At 38.4% G+C, this 18,684-nt stretch overlaps 1 protein-coding gene and 1 long non-coding RNA gene across 7 annotated transcripts in view; one reads left to right on the plus strand and one right to left on the minus strand.

Moving 5' to 3' along the window:
- PIK3C2G (phosphatidylinositol-4-phosphate 3-kinase catalytic subunit type 2 gamma) overlaps positions 1-18,684 on the plus strand; it is a 422,739-nt gene that overhangs the window by 302,201 nt on the left and 101,854 nt on the right. For all 6 annotated transcript variants that reach the window (XM_021922093.2, XM_021922095.2, XM_017945702.3 and 3 more), the window contains one exon: positions 7,509-7,618. In XM_021922093.2, coding sequence (XP_021777785.2) covers positions 7,509-7,618 — 110 coding nt within the window. The remainder of the gene's footprint in view (positions 1-7,508; positions 7,619-18,684) is intronic.
- The window catches only part of LOC103875653, a 63,519-nt gene continuing 51,165 nt past the window's right edge, over positions 6,331-18,684 (minus strand). Inside the window, exon 6 of the long non-coding RNA XR_002515572.2 lies at positions 6,331-6,456. This is a non-coding gene — a long non-coding RNA (uncharacterized LOC103875653). The remainder of the gene's footprint in view (positions 6,457-18,684) is intronic.

Genomic DNA, 18,684 nt, shown 5'->3' on the forward strand with positions numbered 1-18,684 from the left:
TTTCAATCCTAGTTTGGCATTTTACTGGCTACATTCTTCACGATATGTTACTTAACCCCCAAAAGACTGTTTCCTTATCTATTAAATGAAGATAACAACATCTACCTTGTAGAGTTAATGAATAAATGACCTAACAGTGAATTCTTTGCATGGCCTAGGCACTGTGCTAAGTGCTGTATGTGTATTAATTGTTTTAAATTGCTTTGTGTGTATTAATTGATTTAAAATTCATAATAACCCTAACAGATCATTAACAAAAAGCACTTAGCACAGTAGTTGCCATTCAATTCATTTATGTTCTTATACTAGATCCTTGTTAATTTATAAGAACACTGTCCAATGTAATATCCTCTAGTCACATGTTTGTTTATATTTAAATCAATTTTTATTAAACAAAATTTAAAACTCCATTCTTCAGTTTCACTGATCACATTTCAAGTACTCAGTAGCCACGTTTGGCTAGTAGTAGCCCATTGGTCAGCACAGATAGGAAACTTCCATCACCACAGAAAAGTTCATTGGTTAGTGCAGAACAAATGTTAACTTTGTTGCAAGGAAGATTTGATTTAGATTCTTGTTTTAACTTTCAAACAACATATTCACCTTACTTCTCTCCACCTTGCCTTGAAAGATAAGTATTTCTAAAAATATCATAAACATGTCCTTCATATGCAAATATACTGGTTTCTTCTTGTGTAAAGTGGATATATAAAGTTCTACGCATCTCCAAAATCTACAAGTTGGTTTTTCAGTAATAGCCAAGGATTCTTATTGGTAAATCTGCATTCTAGCTCCCAATTCTATTAGGCCATTTTGCAAGTATGAAATGACTATGGTTTATAATGTGACTGTACCACAAACAAACAAAAAAAAACCCTACAAGGATTAAGTCTGTGATTCTGACCCCATTTAAATAATAAATATCCAGGTAGAATCAAGCTCATGAATTCATGAGCTCTTGTTTACCATAGGCTAGAAACTGCAAGGATACATTAACATATGATGAAACCCAGAGTCTTAAAATTTTCAATTTAATGAGGAAGATAAAACTAATTTACATAAAAAACCGAGGTGTGGCCAGGCATGGGATTATGGGCTCACGCCTGTAGTCCCAGCACTTTGGGAGGCCAAGGTGGGTGGATCACGAGGTCAGGAGATCCAGACCATCCTGGCTAACAGGGTGAAACTCCATCTCTACTAAAAATACAAAAAATTAGCCGGGTGTGGTGGCGGCACCTGAAGTCCCAGCTACTCAGGAGGCTGAGGCAGGAGAATGGCGTGAACCCGGGAGGCGGAGCTGGCAGTGAGTTCAGATCATGCCACTGCACTCCAGCCTGGGCAACAGAGCAAGACTCCATCTCAAAAAAATAATAAGAATAATAATAACCGAGGTGTCCAGCATTTCTAAATGCCTATAATGATATAAATAACTACATATGAGGAGTAGTACCAAATTTTAACAACTGCTTTAACCTGCTCCAGATATTTCAAAAATAAACCCAAAACAGAAAAGCACAAATATAAGTTACGCTGTTTCTCAGGTGACACTAAAATTATAATGATGAAAACTGAGCATGTTAAAATAATGTGAAAGAACAGCTCTTTGGGAAAAAAAAAATAGATTCAGAAAGCTATCAGTGGGCTTTTTTTCTCTTGTTTAATAAACTTTTCTACGTACCTTAACAAAGCATTCAGCATTGAGTCATGATATATTAAACAATCGCCAAAGAGAATATATACTGATACTTTATTTAAAAGAAGTAGCCATATGGTATTTTATTCATAAGTATTGAAATAATTTATCATTAATCAGTTGTTGAAAATTTCTGGAATATAGTATATCCAAAAAAAAAGGTCTATGCTCTAATTATTCAGCTCCTTTAGGCTAAGGAAGAAAATTTGGCAGTGGAAGGCACTAATCCAGAGTAAACATATAATCTTAGATTTAGGCTTTCACAGAAATTGAAATAGAGATCAGAAGCAATGTGGACCAATTAAACTAATGAATAAATACATGTAAAACAGCACCGTGTTATTACCTCAGTTTCTGTTCACTTACCTCTCAACTCTCTTCTTCTCAATTGTGTATCTTATGAGACTCTATAGACCATCAAAGCATTTAGTGAAGGTTTCAGGACCACACTTTCTTTGGTATAGTTTCTTATAAAATAAAACCAAGTTTAAATTTGTGAAAGACTATTTTCTACTTATGTATGTAATCTATTTGTTAATTCTGTCTCAACCTGACTCTTTTATGTTAAATTCTTTAAAAAGAATTCAGTCTACTTACCATGACCCAGTTACAACTTGAGAAATACTTGACATGGGTTATAAATTCTATCTTGTGCGAATGATCAGTCCCGAGGATTATGGGCCACAAGCATTTCGTGGGTCCACTACAGAGTTAATGGCTCATCCTTGGTAAAGAGCAGCATGTCTCCAGATATCCATATTGCTTTTTATTTACTCCTGAGAAAAGCAGGGGAAAAAGTAATCCATGAAATTGCCATCTTGCTTAAAAGTAACATCTGTAGGAGACCCAAGAGTGTTGCCGGCTGAGTTCACGAAAATAAAAGCCTGTGTTTCATCAGCTTTTCTCTCATTAAAAAATCAATATCAGCTATTATGGAAGGCTTCCAGAGAACACAGAGACCATTTGCCCAGTTTAAAATGTTTATCACACCCATTATTATATCAGATATTTCCCATCAGAAATCTTTCTAACTTCTCTATGTGATGGGGAAGAGTGTCTGCTTTTCTGAGCATAACTGTTAAAACAGATTTGGACTTAGTAGGAAGAGAACAGAAGTAAAGACTTCAAAAATGTTCCTGACCTTTAAAAGGGGAGATATCTGTTCATTACCTGTATCTGTTCACTTCCTGTTCTAGCTTCGCTTTCCCTTTGCTATTGCCCCCATTAAAGTTATTACCCATGTAGTCTGGAGTGGGAGGCACCTGAACCATGTGGCTGGGGATCAGAGAAGAGACACAGCTAAGTGCACCCGGCTAAGAGGCCATCCTTACTCTGTGATATGCAGAGTCAACACTCAAAGTCTCCTCTCCAAGGAACAGAACACATTTAATAAGGCAAACTTGGCACATGTTACCTTTAGTCAGATACATGGTGGGGAGAGAACTATTATAGGTTCATCTGGTATGAAGCAGTCTGTACTTGGCGGCTAGTGTGTGACATGTGTGGGTTATGTGTGTGGGTGTTGGCAAGGGAACGAGTAAGTATAGGGTCCACTTTCCAGAGAAATGTTTGATAGAGTTCTAACCAAGCAGGTGTGAACTCAGGGTATCCAGAGAAACCGGAATGCAATTCAGACCTTACAGAAGCAGCCTGTCCTTAGAAAATGGATAGTTACGGTGTGATAAAGAAGAAATCTGCCTCAATGAGCACACAGAAGTCTCTATACCTCTTAGTACAGAACTAGTAAGATAAAACCTAATCTAGATTCTAGTGACTATCAGGAATGTGTCTTCCTATGGTTGACTTTGTTAAGTTTAGTAGTCAGCATTAAATTTGCTAATTGTATGTTTTCATTGCCTAATAGCATCAAGCATTTTTTTCTCTCTTATTTTAAACTTTTATTTTAGATTCAGGGTACCTGTGAAGGTTTATTATACAGGTAAACTTCTGTCACAGGGATTTGATGTGCAGATTATTTCATTACCCAGGTATTAAGCCCAGTACCCAATAGTGATCTTTCCTGCTCCTCACCCTCCTCCTACCCTTGACCCTCAAGTAGAACCCAGTGCCTGTTGTTTCCATCTTTGTGTTCATGAGTTCTCACCATTTAGCTCCCTCTTATAAGTGAGAATATGCAGTATATGGTTTTCTGTTCCTGCATTAGTTTGCTAAGGATAATAGCCTCCAGCTCCATCCATGTTCCAGCAAAAGACATGATCTCATTTTTTGTATGGCTTCATAGTATTCTATGGTGTATATGTGCCCCATTTTCTTTATCCAGTCTGTCACCAATGGACATTTAGGTTGATTCCATGTCTTTGCTATTGTAAATAGTGCTGCAGTGAACATTTGTGTGCATGTGTCTTTACGGTAGAATGATATACCCAGCAATGAGATTGCTGTGTCTAACGGTAGTTCTGCTTTTAGCTCTTTGAGGAATCACCATACTGCTTTTCACAATGGTTGAACTAATTTATACTCCAGCCAACAGTATATAAGTGTTGCCTTTTCTCCACAGCCTTGCCAGCATCTGTTATTTTCTGACTTTTTACTAATAGCCATTCTGACTGGTGTGAGATGCTGTCTTATTGTGGTTTTGATTTGCATTTCTCTAGTGATCAGTGGTATTGAGTTTTTTTTCATATGCTTGTTGACCACATGTATGCCTTCTTTTGAGAAGTGTCTGTTCATGTCCTTTGCCCACTTTTTAATGGGATTTTTTGTTTTTCTCTTGTAAATGTGTTTAAGTTTCTTATAGATGCTGGGTATTAGACCTTTGTCAGATGCATAGTTTGCAAATATTTTCTCTCATTCTATAGGTTGCCTGTTTACTCTGTTGATAGTTTCTTTTGCTGTGCAGAAGCTCTTACGTTTAATTAGATCCCACCTGCCAATTTTTGCTCTCATTGCGATTGCTTTTGGTGTCTTCATCATGAAATCTTTGCCCATTCCTATGTCCAGGATGGTATTGCCCAGGTTGTCTTCCAGATTTTTATAGCTTTGGGTTTTACATTTAAGTCTTTAATCCATCTTGAGTTGATTTTTGTATATGGTGTAAGGAAGGGGCCCAGCTTCAATCTTGTGCATATGGCTAGCAAGTTATCCCAACAGCATTTATTGAATTGGGAGTCCTTTCCGCACTGCTTGTTTTTGTCAGCTTAGTCAAAGATCAGACGGTCATAATTGTGCAACCTTATTTCTGGCCTCTCTTTTGTTCCATTGGTCTATGTGCCTATTTTTGTACCAGTACCATGCTGTTTTGGTTACTGTAGCCTGAATCATGTATTTTTTATTCACTTATTCATGCATTCATTACACCAGACATTTATTAAAATCTAGCTATTTTCAAAGCACCATCCTGGGCAATGTACACAATTCAACATTAAATACAAATCCAGTTCCTGTTCTCGAAGAACTTAAGATCTAACGTGACAAACATACATATGAACAAAACACTGTAAAAGCTAGGAAGCAATAAGTACTGTGAAAGAAGTAGATCCAAAATATGATTGTACAAAGAAAGCAGTCATTAAATCTCATCACGAGGATCAGCGATGCTTCAAAGAGGAAGCTGAGCCTTGAAAAAGAATTTCAGTAGACAAGGAAAGAGAGAAAAGGCAATTCCAGCTGAGAGAAAAATGTATGGGTGGAGGTTTAATGAGCATGGGCATGACGTGTAGTAAATGAAGGTAACCAAGTTTGCCCAATCTGTGCTACAGATGGAAATCTCTGTAGAAGATGAGGCTGGAGTGATAAGTTATAGTGTGATTAAAGACATTTGTGACCAGAATAAGGATTTTAGACACTTGACAAACTAGAAGTTTGTATGCTTATAATGAAGAAGTACCATTATCTACCTGGGATCTTAGGCAGATAACAGAGTTTATGGAATTAAAGAGATAAGGATTGGAGAACAAGATAAAAGTTATTCAAGATATCTAGGCAAATGAAGATAAAGGGCTGAATTAGGACAATGATAATTACAATGAAAAAGGGGAATGAATACAAGAGACTGCTGAGGAGTGTTTTTAATAGAATGAAGTAATTGATTGTAGGAACCAGGAAAAAGAGAGAATCAAAGAAGATACGAATTTCTTGTTAGTTGGGAAGTGGTGGCAGTGTAAATGAAACAGAAAAAAAGAAGGAAAAGTTTATGTGAGAAGAGAATTTGCTGTAATTTAGATGTCATGAGTTTAAGATGCTAATAGATCTTCCAGGAGGAGAGACAGTTGACAACTCTCCAGGACTCCCTCATCCATCTCCTTGGTTTCAATTATCATTTATATGCTAATGACGGTCAAATCTGTATTACAGCGTGTGTTTTGGGCCCCTCACAGCCCTGTCAATATGTCCAATCAATCTCCCAGTTTTCTCAATTCTACTTTCTACATTTATTTAAAATCCAATGGCTGATCTTCATTCCTAACCAGTCTCCTAATCTAGCCTCTTATTGGGCTTCATTTTAGTCCATTTTCCATACGTAACCACAATGATCTTTCAAGACACAATTAAATCTCTTACTCTCATGTTAAAACACTTAAAGAGCTTTCTTGGTTTTTTTTTTTGTACTTTAGGATAGAGTACAAAATCCTTGATGTTGCCAGAATGTCTTATCCTACTTGCCTTTCATTCTCATCTCTTGCTGCTCACCCACGTAATACTCAGTTCCAGAAAGCCAGCCTGGATTTCCTTCTGCAGACACATTAAAGACATCTTGCTTTCCTTTGTACATCTCACTTTCCCATATATGCTGCTTCCTCAGCCTGGGTGGGAGTGGTGGGAAAAAAGAATAGTTTTTATACCATCCTTTTTCTCATTTGAACTTCATCAAGTTAATCACTATTTCACCCATTTTCCAAAACCATATTCTTACTTTACCTTTTGTTTTAAGGATCCATAGTATTATTCTTAACTTCTTACTGTAAGAGGGCCTTTGTTCCAGAGCAGTAAATAATTTATCTTCTTAGTCACAGAGGTACCGATAACAGTCTTTTTTTTTTTTTTTACAAAGTTCAAATTTAGTTTAGAAAGTTCTATTATTTTCTAAAAAACATTGTCTACAACTAAAGAGATTATAAGTCCTTTAGTCTATACCGTAATATAAACAAAATATCTTCCTGAAAATTAGCAGGAAAATACCTTATACAATTTATCCTTAATTATTTATTGCCTTAGTAAATATAGTCACCACTTCAGTAGGGAAAATTGTATTCTTTTAGTGAAAATCATGGAGTCATAAAACAACATAGGATTAAGAACCAGAGGGGTGAGTTTTATACTCTATGTTTGAACATCATTTGACCTGGACATATCACTTACAGTTTTCTGGAGATTAAGCTTTTCTTCTCTAAAATGAGTATTATTAGATAATCTTTGTGTAATATTTTGTAATGTATAAAGCTCTTTCTCATTTTGTATCTATTTTAAAAATGAGAAAATGAAGACTCAAAGAGGTTAAGGAACTTCCTCAAAATCACATAGATTTTAAATGATAGGTACACAAATTCTGACATGGGAATAATAGTATCATGTTTACTTCACTGGTTGATGATGAGAATAAAACTGAATTATTAATCTACAAGAATTTTCCAATTATAGTGATTCTTTTATTATAGTTGTTATTGCTGTTGTCTCTACTACATAATAGGAGAGGTTAAAATGCATGAACTTATGTGCATTCATGTATATAAACTGAAAGACATTGCCATGCAAACTTGGGTCTAGATGTCTCTGGGTAGAATTAATCAAGTAAGCTTGACCATGTCTGCATTTATTCTGTCTTCTTTCTGCTTTGTTTGTTCTTGTTGTGGTTAAGATGCTATATGCAGGACTGCCTGAGCTAAGTGGAATTCAAGACCTGAAATATGTGTATAATAATCTTCGTCCGCAAGACACAGACCTGGAAGCAACAAGTCATTTTACCAAGTAAGATCAGCTATGAATGTGTGAGCATGGATGAATGAATGTAAGCAGACACATGTTCCACAATGGAGATGATTTCAGGTTGACCAGTCATTGGTACGAAGCTGTCGTTTCTAGAACAAGCTTGTGTTTCCTTTTCCAAAGAGCAGAAAGGAAGCAATGTGAATGTCTAGCACAAGGCCTTAGTCAGTGTTTCTGCAGCATGTCATTGTTTGCTAACCAGCCTCTTCATCGAACAGATTGCTCAATAAGAGGTCATTAAAAAGAGCAAGATCCTCTGACATAAATAAATTGGTTGTTCTACTTGAAATATGTCCAGAAAAACAATTTGGAAAAAGAGATTTTATGATGAGATATGTACTCACTACTTTCATCTATAAGACAATACACATATTGGGATATTTAGTCAAAGACCTGTGACTCTGTTTTACTTTTAATCTATTTTTTATTAAACAAGTCTAGCAAAACACTAATGTATATCAAGGTAAGAATCTGGGCAGAATATGATGAATATCAATTAGACCCCAAATCTGGTCAAAAGGGCAGTACGTTTTATAAGATCCTTTTGAATTTTTATTTTTAAATGGATATATAATTCCTGGCAAATTTTAGGTGCTCAATAAATGTTAGCAGTTATTATTTTCCTACAAACAGTAGAGAAAAGCTGCATTCTTTCTTTCCTGTAACCTCTTAATTGTGGCCTTGTGTCTCATTTTTAATTGTTCTAATATTTTCCACTAGAAATTTACAGAGATTATATTCTTTCAAGTGGAATGTATGCTTTAAAGAAAATCATGATTATAATAAAACCTCGTCCAGGTTTTACTTTTTCTCTCATCCTTCCAGAATATACAGCAAGAAATTGTTTCCCATTCCAATGGTGGCTTCATGGGGATGTCTTACATGCCTGGGGAATTACTCTTGAGTCAGGGATTTCTGTTTCATGAACTTGAATGCGTACACTGCCCTTGTTGTTGAAAAGAGGCCATATGGCCGGGTGCGGTGGCTCAAGCCTGTAATCCCAGCACTTTGGGAGGCCTAGACGGGCGGATCATGAGGTCAGGAGATCGAGACCATCCTGGCTAACACGGTGAAACCCCGTCTCTACTAAGAAATACAAAAAAAAAAAAAAAATAGCCGGGCGAGGTGGCGGGTGCCTGTAGTCCCAGCTACTCGGGAGGCTGAGGCAGGAGAATGGCGTGAACCCGGGAGGTGGAGCTTGCAGTGAGTAGACAGCATGCCACTGCACTCCAGCCTGGGCGACAGAGCGAGACTCCGTCTGAAAGAAAAAAAAAAAAGAAAAGAAAAGAGGCAATGTGACAGAATCACAAAATATTACAGCTCGAAGAGCCCTTATAGTTTATTTATTCTGACAATAGACATTCAAGTGAGAAAAACTGAAATCAGTAATAAATTAAGTGCTGTAGCTTACTATTAGTCCCTCCTGAAACAGGCAAAGCCATATATGTATTTGGATGAAAAAAGTTCTTTCAGGTCATGGCCAAAAGAAAAATGTAAATAGGCTTTATTCATCTGCCAGAATTCCATCTCTTCCTATCCCTCTACTTCATGGGACACACCGAGATCTGTAAAGAGCATGACTTGGATATCAGTGATCTTTCCTATGGTAACTCATCTCCCCTTCCGATTCAAGAGGACATTAACTAATGTGGGAAGTAGATCTGAAGCTAGAACCTCATGGCGGTGAGGCAGACCTTGTGATCCTGCCTGTGTACCTCTGCCAGGACAATCCTCCCTCTTACCAATGTTATGTGGTATGTTCTGTTAATTAAACTTCTTTCTTCAACTTTGGGATAAAGAACTTGTTCTCCATCAAAGCCTTAAAAGGCATCAAACTATGTAAACCAGGACACATCATTTCTCAGTTGGATAATTTTCCTTGGTGTGCCATCTCCTATCTCTCAATTCCTAGGACCTTATAATCTGATTGTCTTTGCCAAGGTTTATCCAACCACCTGCCCTCTGCCTCCATTATTCCACATGAATCCTTTTCTGGGTAGGCCGTTCTCTCCATGTACATTCATTCCTGCTTTGTCTGTTTAACTCACATTACTAGCCTCACTAGAAATGCTCCAATGGAATCATAAAATTTCTGGAATACAGGAAGATTCTGATCTAACTTTTAATCCCACCCGTCCCTTGATATTCTGGACAGCTAGCACCTCGTCCATGAAACCTAATCTGATCATTCCAGTACTCCCCAGTCTTTTCTTCTATAATTCTCCTGAACATGCCATCTTTTGTGCTGTCCTTAATTTATTACTGAATTACATACTGTTTTGTTTATCCCTTTAATTAATATATTGATGAGTTATATCAATTTCTCCCAAGTAAAGCAGGGAAGGTATTCCCACTTCTAAGAATATCTGAATGTGAAACAAGCCCTATTTAACAGAAAATACAATTTAAACATCAAATATCAAGTATATAAAAAGCATATAATAATAACTACAACTTAATGCAGTGCTTCTTGTGTGTCAAGCCCTGTTCTAAGTGCTTTTCTTACAGTAATCTATTTAATTGTCATAACAATCCTTTGAGGTATTAATATCTTTATCTACATTTTTATACTAGTGAATTGAGACTCCAGGGAAGTTAAATAATTTACCAGAGTACATTCTCTGTGCTCAAAATCACCTCTTCCATATGTGGGCTCTCAGGAATGCGCTGCTTTGTATTTCAGACCACAGTCTTCTCAAGGTTTTTCAGAGCCTGCATTGGCTGAAGTTTGGCAAAGATATATTCTTCACCCTTTCTCAGGCACTAATCCTCTTATCCGGAATACCTCAAGCATCAGCAGAGAACAGAAGTTCCTTCCTGGAACTGTTATCTCTATGCTACCACCAGGAGTCCCCTGGGTGTTTGGTTCCAGATCTGCTTTGCAACCTTGAGAGACCCCTAACCGGTAACTTGGCTGCTGACTTCCTGGAAGGTACCTGCCTTCCTTTTCCTTTTGTGGCCCATTCCACAATGCCATGAGCCTCTCTCTACTTTTCTTCTCAGAGAAATATCCCATGAGGCTCACTATCCCCTAACTTCCAAGAGCCCATCTCAGTCATATTTTTTAATCTAAAAGTCTCAATTATATACCTTTATTTTTAGATATGATTTAGTGTGCAAATAGCATATCTGTTCAATTTCTCTCTGTTTCTTGCTCAGCATATATACATCAAGCACTGAGGATCTTTTCTATCACACATCCCATCTAGCACTATGAACAATCTCTTATAGAGAGGCCAGCAGCCTCCATTAATTGTAACTGTAACTACCATTTGAAAATGTTTCCTGAGATCTATCATTTGTACATTATATATTTCTGAAACAAATTATGCATTATGTCTTTTGAAAAGCCTTAAACAATGAATAGAGTGAATTTATGAAAGTAGCCTGGGATAATTGAAAACAACTTTAATGAAACTCTAAATAACAGGATACCCATGATTCAAATAACGGTCAAAAATTATGTAGACTTGTTCCAAGATGGCCGAACAGGAACAGCTCCAGTCTACAGCTCCCAGCATGAGAGACACAGCAGACGGGTGATTTCTGCATTTCCAACTGAGGTACCAGGTTCATCTCACTGGGGCTTGTCAGTCAGTGGGTGCAGGACAGTGGGTGCGGCTCACCAAACAAGAGCCGAAGCAGGGTGAGACATCGCCTCACCCGGGAAGCGCAAGGGGACAGGGAATTCCCTTTCCTAGCCAAGGGAAGCTGTGACAGACGGCACCTCGAAAATCAGGTCACTCCCACCCTAATACTGTGCTTTTCCAACAGTCTTAGCAAACGGCGCACCAGGAGATTATATCCTGCGCCTGGCTCAGAGGGTCCCATGCCCACGGAGCCTCGCTCATGGCTAGCATAGCAGTATGAGATGGAACTGCAAGGCGGCAGTGAGGCTGGGGGAGGGGCAACCAACATTGCTGAGGCTTGAGTAGGTAAACAAAGCGGCTGGCTGGGAAGCTTGAACTGGGTGGGGCCCACCACAGCTCAAGGAGGCCTGCCTACATCTGTATACTCCACCTCTTGGGGCATTGCATAGCTGAACAAAAGGCAGCAGAAACTTCTGCAGACTTAAATGTCCCTGTCTGACAGCTTTGAAGAGAATAGTGGTTCTCCCAGCATGGAGTTTGAGATCTGAGAATGGACAGACTGCCTCCTCAAGTGGGTCCCTGACCCCCGAATAGCCTAACTGGGAGGCACCTCCCAGTAGGGGCTGGCTGACACCTCACATGGCCGGGTACCCCTCTGAGACGAAGCTTCCAGAGGAACAATCAGACAGCAACATTTGCTGATCTGCCATATTCGCTGATCTGTAGCCTCCTCTGCTGATACCCAGGCAAACAGGGTCTGGAGTGGACCTCCAGGAAACTCCAACAGACCTGCAGCTGAGGGTCCTGACTGTTAGGAGGAAAACTAACCAACAGAAAGGATATCCCCAATAAAACCCCATCTGAACGTCACCATCATCAAAGACCAAAGGTAGATAAAACCACCAAAATGGGGAGAAACCAGAGCAGAAAAGCTGAAAATTCTAAAAATCAGACCGCCTCTTCTCCTGCAAAGGAAGGCAGCTCCTTGCCAGCAACGGAACAAAGCTGGATGGAGAATGACTTTGACAAGTTGAGAGAAGAGGTTTTGTGATCATCAAACTTCCAAGCCAAGGGATGATGTTCAAACCCATCGCAAAGAAGCTAAAAACCTTGAAAAAAGATTAGGTGAATGGATAACTAGAATAACCAGTGTAGAGAAGTCTTTAAATGACCTGGTGGAGCTGAAAATCATGGCACGAGAACTATGTGACACATGCACAAGCTTCAGTAGACAATTTGATCAACTGGAAGAAAGGGTATCAGTGATTGAAGATCAAATGAATGAAATGAAGTGAGAAGAGAAGTTTAGAGAAAAAAGAGTAAAAAGAAATGAACAAATCCTCCAAGAAATATGGGACTATGTGAAAAGACCAAATCTACGTCTGACTGGTATACCTGAAAGTGACAGGGAGAATGGAAACAAGTTGGAAAACACTCTTCAGGATATTATCCAGAAGAACTTCCCCAACCTAGCAATGCAGGCCAACATTCAAATTCAGGAAATGCAGAGAACACCACAAAGATACTCCTCGAGAAGAGCAACTTCAAGACACATAATTGTCAGATTCATCAAAGTTGAAATGAAGGAAAAAATGTTAAGGGCAGCCAGAGAGAAAGGTTGGGTTACACACAAAGAGAAGCCCATCAAACTAATAGCAAATCTCTTGGCAGAAACTCTACAAACCAGAAGAGAGTGGGGGCCAATATTGAACATTCTTAAAGAAAAGAATTTTCAACCCAGAATTTCATATCCAGCCAAACTAAACTTCATAAGTGAAGGAGAAATAAAATACTTTACAGACAAGCAAAAGCTGAGAGATTTTGTCATCACCAGGCCTGCCTTACAAGAGCTCCTGAAGGAAGCACTAAACATGGAGAGGAACAACTGGTACCAGCCACTGCAAAAACATGCCAAACTGTAAAGACCGTTGATGCTAGGAAGAAACTGAGTCAACTAACGAGCAAAATAACCAGCTAACATCATAATGACGGGATCAAATTCACACATAACAATATTAACCTTAAATGTAAATGGACTAAATGCGCCAATTAAAAGACACAGGCTGACAAATTGGATAGTCAAGACCCATCAATGTGCTGTATTCAGGAGACCCATCTCACGTGCAGAGACACACATAGGCTCAAAATAAAGGGATAGAGGAAGATCTACCAAGCAAATGGAAAACAAAAAAAGGCAGGGGTTGCAATCCTAGTCTCTGATAAAACAGACTTTAAACCAACAAAGATCAAAAGAGACAAAGCCATTACATAATGGTAAAGGGATCAATTCAACAAGAAGAGCTAACTATCCTAAATATATATGCACCCAATACGGGAGCACCCAGATTCATAAAGCAAGTCCTTAGAGACCTACAGAGAGACTTAGACTCCCACACAATAATAATGGGAGACTTTAACACCCCACTGTCAACATTAGACAGATCAACGAGACAGAAAGTTAACAAGGATATCCAGGAATTGAACTCAGCTCTGCACCAAGCAGACCTAATAGACATCTACAGAACTCTCCACCCCAAGTCAACAGAATATACATTCTTCTCAGCACCACATCACACTTATTCCAAAGTTAACCACATAGTTGGAAGTAAAGCACTCCTCAGCAAATGTAAAAAACAGAAATTATAACAAACTGTCTCTCAGACCACAGTGCAATCAAACTAGAACTCAGGATTAAGAAACTCACTCAAAACTGCTCAACTACATGGAAACTCAACAACCTGCTCCTGAATGACTACTGGGTACATAACGGAATGAAAGCAGAAATAAAGATGTTCTTTGAAACCAATGAGAGCAAAGACACAACATACCAGAATCTCTGGGACACATTTAAAGCAGTGTGTAGAGGGAAATTTATAGCACTAAATGCCCACAAGAGAAAGCAGGAAAGATCTAAAACTGACACCCTAACATCACAATTAAAAGAACTAGAGAAGCAAGAGCAAACATATTCAAAAGCTAGGAGGAGGTAAGAAATAACTAAGATCAGAGCAGAATTGAAGGAGATAGAGACACAAAAAACCCTTCAAGAAATCAGTGAATCCAGGAGCTGGTTTTTTGAAAAGATCAACAAAATAGATAGACCACTAGCAAGACTAATAAAGAAGAAAAGAGAGAAGAATCAAATAGACACAATTAAAAAATGGTAAAGGGGATATCACCACAGATCCCACGGAAATACAAACTACCATCAGAGAATACTATAAGCACCTCTATGCAAATAAACTAGAAAATCTAGAAGAAATGGGTAAATTCCTGGACACACACACCCTCCCAGGACTAAATCAGGAAGAAGTTGAATCCCTGAATAGACCAATAATAGGCTCTGAAATTGAGGCAATAATTAATAGCCTACCAACCAAAAAAAGTCCAGGACCAGACAGATTCACAGCCGAATTCTACCACAGGTACAAGGAGGAGCTGGTACCATTCCTTCTGAAACTATTCCAATTGATAGAAAAAGAGGGAATCCTCCCTAACTCATTTTTATAAGGCCAGCATCATCCTGATACCAAAGCCTGTCAGAAACACAACAAAAAAAGAGAATTTTAGACCAATATCCCTGATGAACATTGATGCACAAATCCTCAATAAAATACTGGCAAACTGAATCCAACAGCACATCAAAAAGCTTATACACCATGATCAAGTGGGCTTCATCCCTGGGATGCAAGGCTGGTTCAACATACGCAAATCAATAAACGTAATCCATCATGTAAACAGAACCAAAGACAAAAACCACATGATTATCTCAATAGATGCCGAAAGGACTTTGACAAAATTCAACAGCCCTTCATGCTTAAAAATCTCAATAAATTCGGTATTGATGGAACGTATCTCAAAATAATAAGAGCTATTTATGACAAACCGGCAGCCAATATCATACTGAATGGGCAAAAACTGGAAGCATTCCCTTTGAAAACTGGCACAAGACAGGGAATGCCCTCTCTCACCACTCTTATTCAACATACTGTTGGAAGTTCTGGTCAGGGCAATCAGGAAAGGGAAAGAAATAAAGGGTATTCAATTAGGAAAAGAGGAAGTCAAATTGTCCGTGTTTGCAGATGACATGATTGTATATTTAGAAAACCCCATCGTCTCAACCCGAAATCTTCTTAAGCTGATAAGCAACTTCAGCAAAGTCTCAGGATACAAAATCAATGTGCAAAAATCACAAGCATTCTTATACACCAAAAACAGACAAACAGAGAGCCAATCATGAGTGAACTCCCATTCACAATTGTTTCAAAGAGAATAAAATACCTAGGAATACAACTTACAAGGGATGTGAAGGACCTCTTCAAGGAGAACTATAAACCACTGCTCAGCAAAATAAAAGAGGATGCAAACAAATGGAAGAATATTCCATGCTCATGGATAGGAAGAATCAATATCGTGAAAATGACCATACTGCCCAAGGTAATTTATAGATTCATTGCCATCCCCATTAAGCTACCAATGACTTTCTTCACAGAATTGGAAAAAATACTTTAAAGTTCATATGGAACCAAAAAAGAGCCCACATTGCCAAGGCAATCCTAAGCCAAAAGAACAAAGCTGGAGGTATCATGCTAGGTGACTTCAAACTATACTACAAGGCTACAGTAACCAAAACAGCATGGTACTGGTACCAAAACAGAGATATAGACCAATGGAACAGAACAGAGCCCTCAGAAATAATACCACACATTTACAACCATCTGATCTTTGACAAACCTGACAAAAACAAGAAATGGGGAAAGAATTCCCCATTTAATAAATGGTGCTTGGAAAACTGGCTTGCCATATGTAGAAAGCTGAAACTGGATCCCTTCCGTATGCCTTATACAAAAATTAATTCAAGATTAAAAAGACTTAAATGTTAGACCTAAAACCATAAAAATCCTCAAAGAAAACCTAGGCAATACCATTCAGGACATAGGCATGGGCAAGGGCTTCATGTCTAAAACACCAAAAGCAATGGCAGCAAAAGCCAAAATTGAAAAATGGGATCTAATTAAACTAAAGAGCTTTTGCACAGCAAAAGAAACTACAGGCAACCTACAGAATGGCAGAAAATGTTTGCAGTCTACCCATCTGACAAAGGGCTAATACCCAGAATCTACAAAGAACTTAAACACATTTACAAGAAAAAACCAAACAACCCCATCAAAAAGTGGGCAAAAGATATGAACAGACACTTCTCAAAAGAAGACATTTATGCAGCCAACAGACACATGAAAAAATGCTCATCATCACTGGCCATCAGAGAAATGCAAACCAAAACCACAATGAGATACCATCTTACACCAGTTAGAATGGCAATCATTAAAAATTCAGGAAACAACAGGTGCTGGAGAGGATGTGGAGAAATAGCAACACTTTTACACTGTTGGTGGAACTGTAAACTAATTCAACCATTGTGGAAGACAGTGTGGTGATTCCTCAAGGATCTAGAACTAGAAATACCATTTGACCCAGCCATCCCATTACTGTGTATATACCCAAAGGATTATAAATCATGCTGCTATAAAGACACATGCACACGTATGTTTACTGCAGCACTATTCACAATAGCAAAGACTTGGAACCAGCCCAAATGTCCATCAGTGATAGACTGGATTAAGAAAATGTGGCACAGATACACCATGGAATACTATGCAGTCATACAAAAGGATGAGTTTGTGTCCTTTGTAGGGACATGGATGAAGCTGGAAACCATCATTCTGAGCAAACTATCACAAGGACAGAAAACCAAACACCGCATGTTCTCACTCGTAGGTGGGAATTGAACAATGAGAACCCTTGGACACAGGGTGGGGAACATCACGCACTGGGGCCTGTCGTGGGGTCGGAGGAGGGGGGAGGGATAGCATCAGGAGCTGTACCTAATGTAAATGATGAGTTAATGGGTGGATCACACCAACATGGCACATGTATACATATGTAACAAACCTGCATGTTGTGCACATGTACCCTAGAACTTAAAGTATAGTAATAAAAAAAAAATAGTTCACAGGCTAGTGAAAGAGGCAGATATGCTCATATATGGCTATAAGTGCTAAAATAGCAATAAAAAATAAAATAATAATAATAACAAAAAATGTAGACTTGTTTACTTTGTGTAAATAATATTATTATTTTGTGCTGTGTTCTGTGACATCACATGGATTTTAAAACTTGAGACTAAACGCAGACCTCATTGCACATCATTCACCAAAAAAAAAAAAAAAGTTTTGTCATAGATCCATCATTGGTGTCTTGGTGCTTCAATGAGTGGCATTAATTCATAGATAGATAATTGATAAAAGTATATTATATACATTTAATATGAGCCCCTCTACATTTAAACTCCTTGTTCTTTTTATTTCTTTGTTCTGATAGGCTACAAGCGTTTTATGCCACTGTTTATTGTGATACAACTACTAAGTTACAGACAAAAGACAAGAAAATCCCCTCTCCCTTCTCCATTAGCCTCACAGATTGAGATCAAGAGCCAAGATCAAGCCATCTGAGACATAACATGTGCGGCTACTTTAAGTGTCCTGGTCCTAACTACAATATTAGCACTAAGAGGCTGCCCCTCTTGACCCTATTTGAGACTTGAAAGAAATACACAGCTTTTTCCTGCCTCTGTATTCTATTTAGGAACAACCCAAGATTTTACCTCGCTCCTGGACATATCCCTTCTAGGTCAGGAGCTGATCCTAAGAGTTTCAGGGGATGATACATACTGTGTGGCATTAAAAATTCTGTACAATTCATGGTATTTAGAGGGAAAATGAAAGTAAAATTGGTTTGCTGGCCACAGATGCTTTTCACATCATCATCAACTACTCTCTGTTTCCCTCACTCTCTTCCACTCCCCTTACAGCTGAGTGATGTTGAATAGAATCAAGAAAGTATCATGACTCAGTCCCCTGCAAATTGATACTCTCATGTAATATCTCTGCAGGGCTCACTGCTAGGCAACAAAGGCAGCCATCCATTAAAATGCTGTCCAAAAGGGTTATTTCAGAAATTTCAGTCACTCTCAAACCTCGGGTTAGCTGTCCTCATAAAGACCTAACTTATTTCACAGACCAGACTGGGATCATTAAGCATAAACTTCCCTGCCTACCTCCCCTCCCACATACAGATAGTACTTTTCATGCTATCCATTTTCTTCTCCAAGGGAGTGAGAGGACATTCTTCATGTATGCTCAGATATTCCACTTGGCCTGCCATATAAATTCTCATTTAGTAAGTATATGATCTGTTCTTCAGCTAAAACTGAAGCCAGCTTGAAGCAAAACAAAACCCCACACTTCAAAAAACAAAAACCAAAACAAAACTAAAAGACAAGTTGTTTGCATTCGTGAGCTATTTTGACAGCAAAAGAATCCTGTCTGATAGCCTTAGATTGAAGGCTCTACATGGAGTCAAACTGTAAGCTAACAAATCTCAGAAATCAATAGGGCC

Source organism: Papio anubis, chromosome 9, assembly GCF_008728515.1.
Source record: "Papio anubis isolate 15944 chromosome 9, Panubis1.0, whole genome shotgun sequence".
NCBI lineage: Eukaryota > Metazoa > Chordata > Mammalia > Primates > Cercopithecidae > Papio > Papio anubis.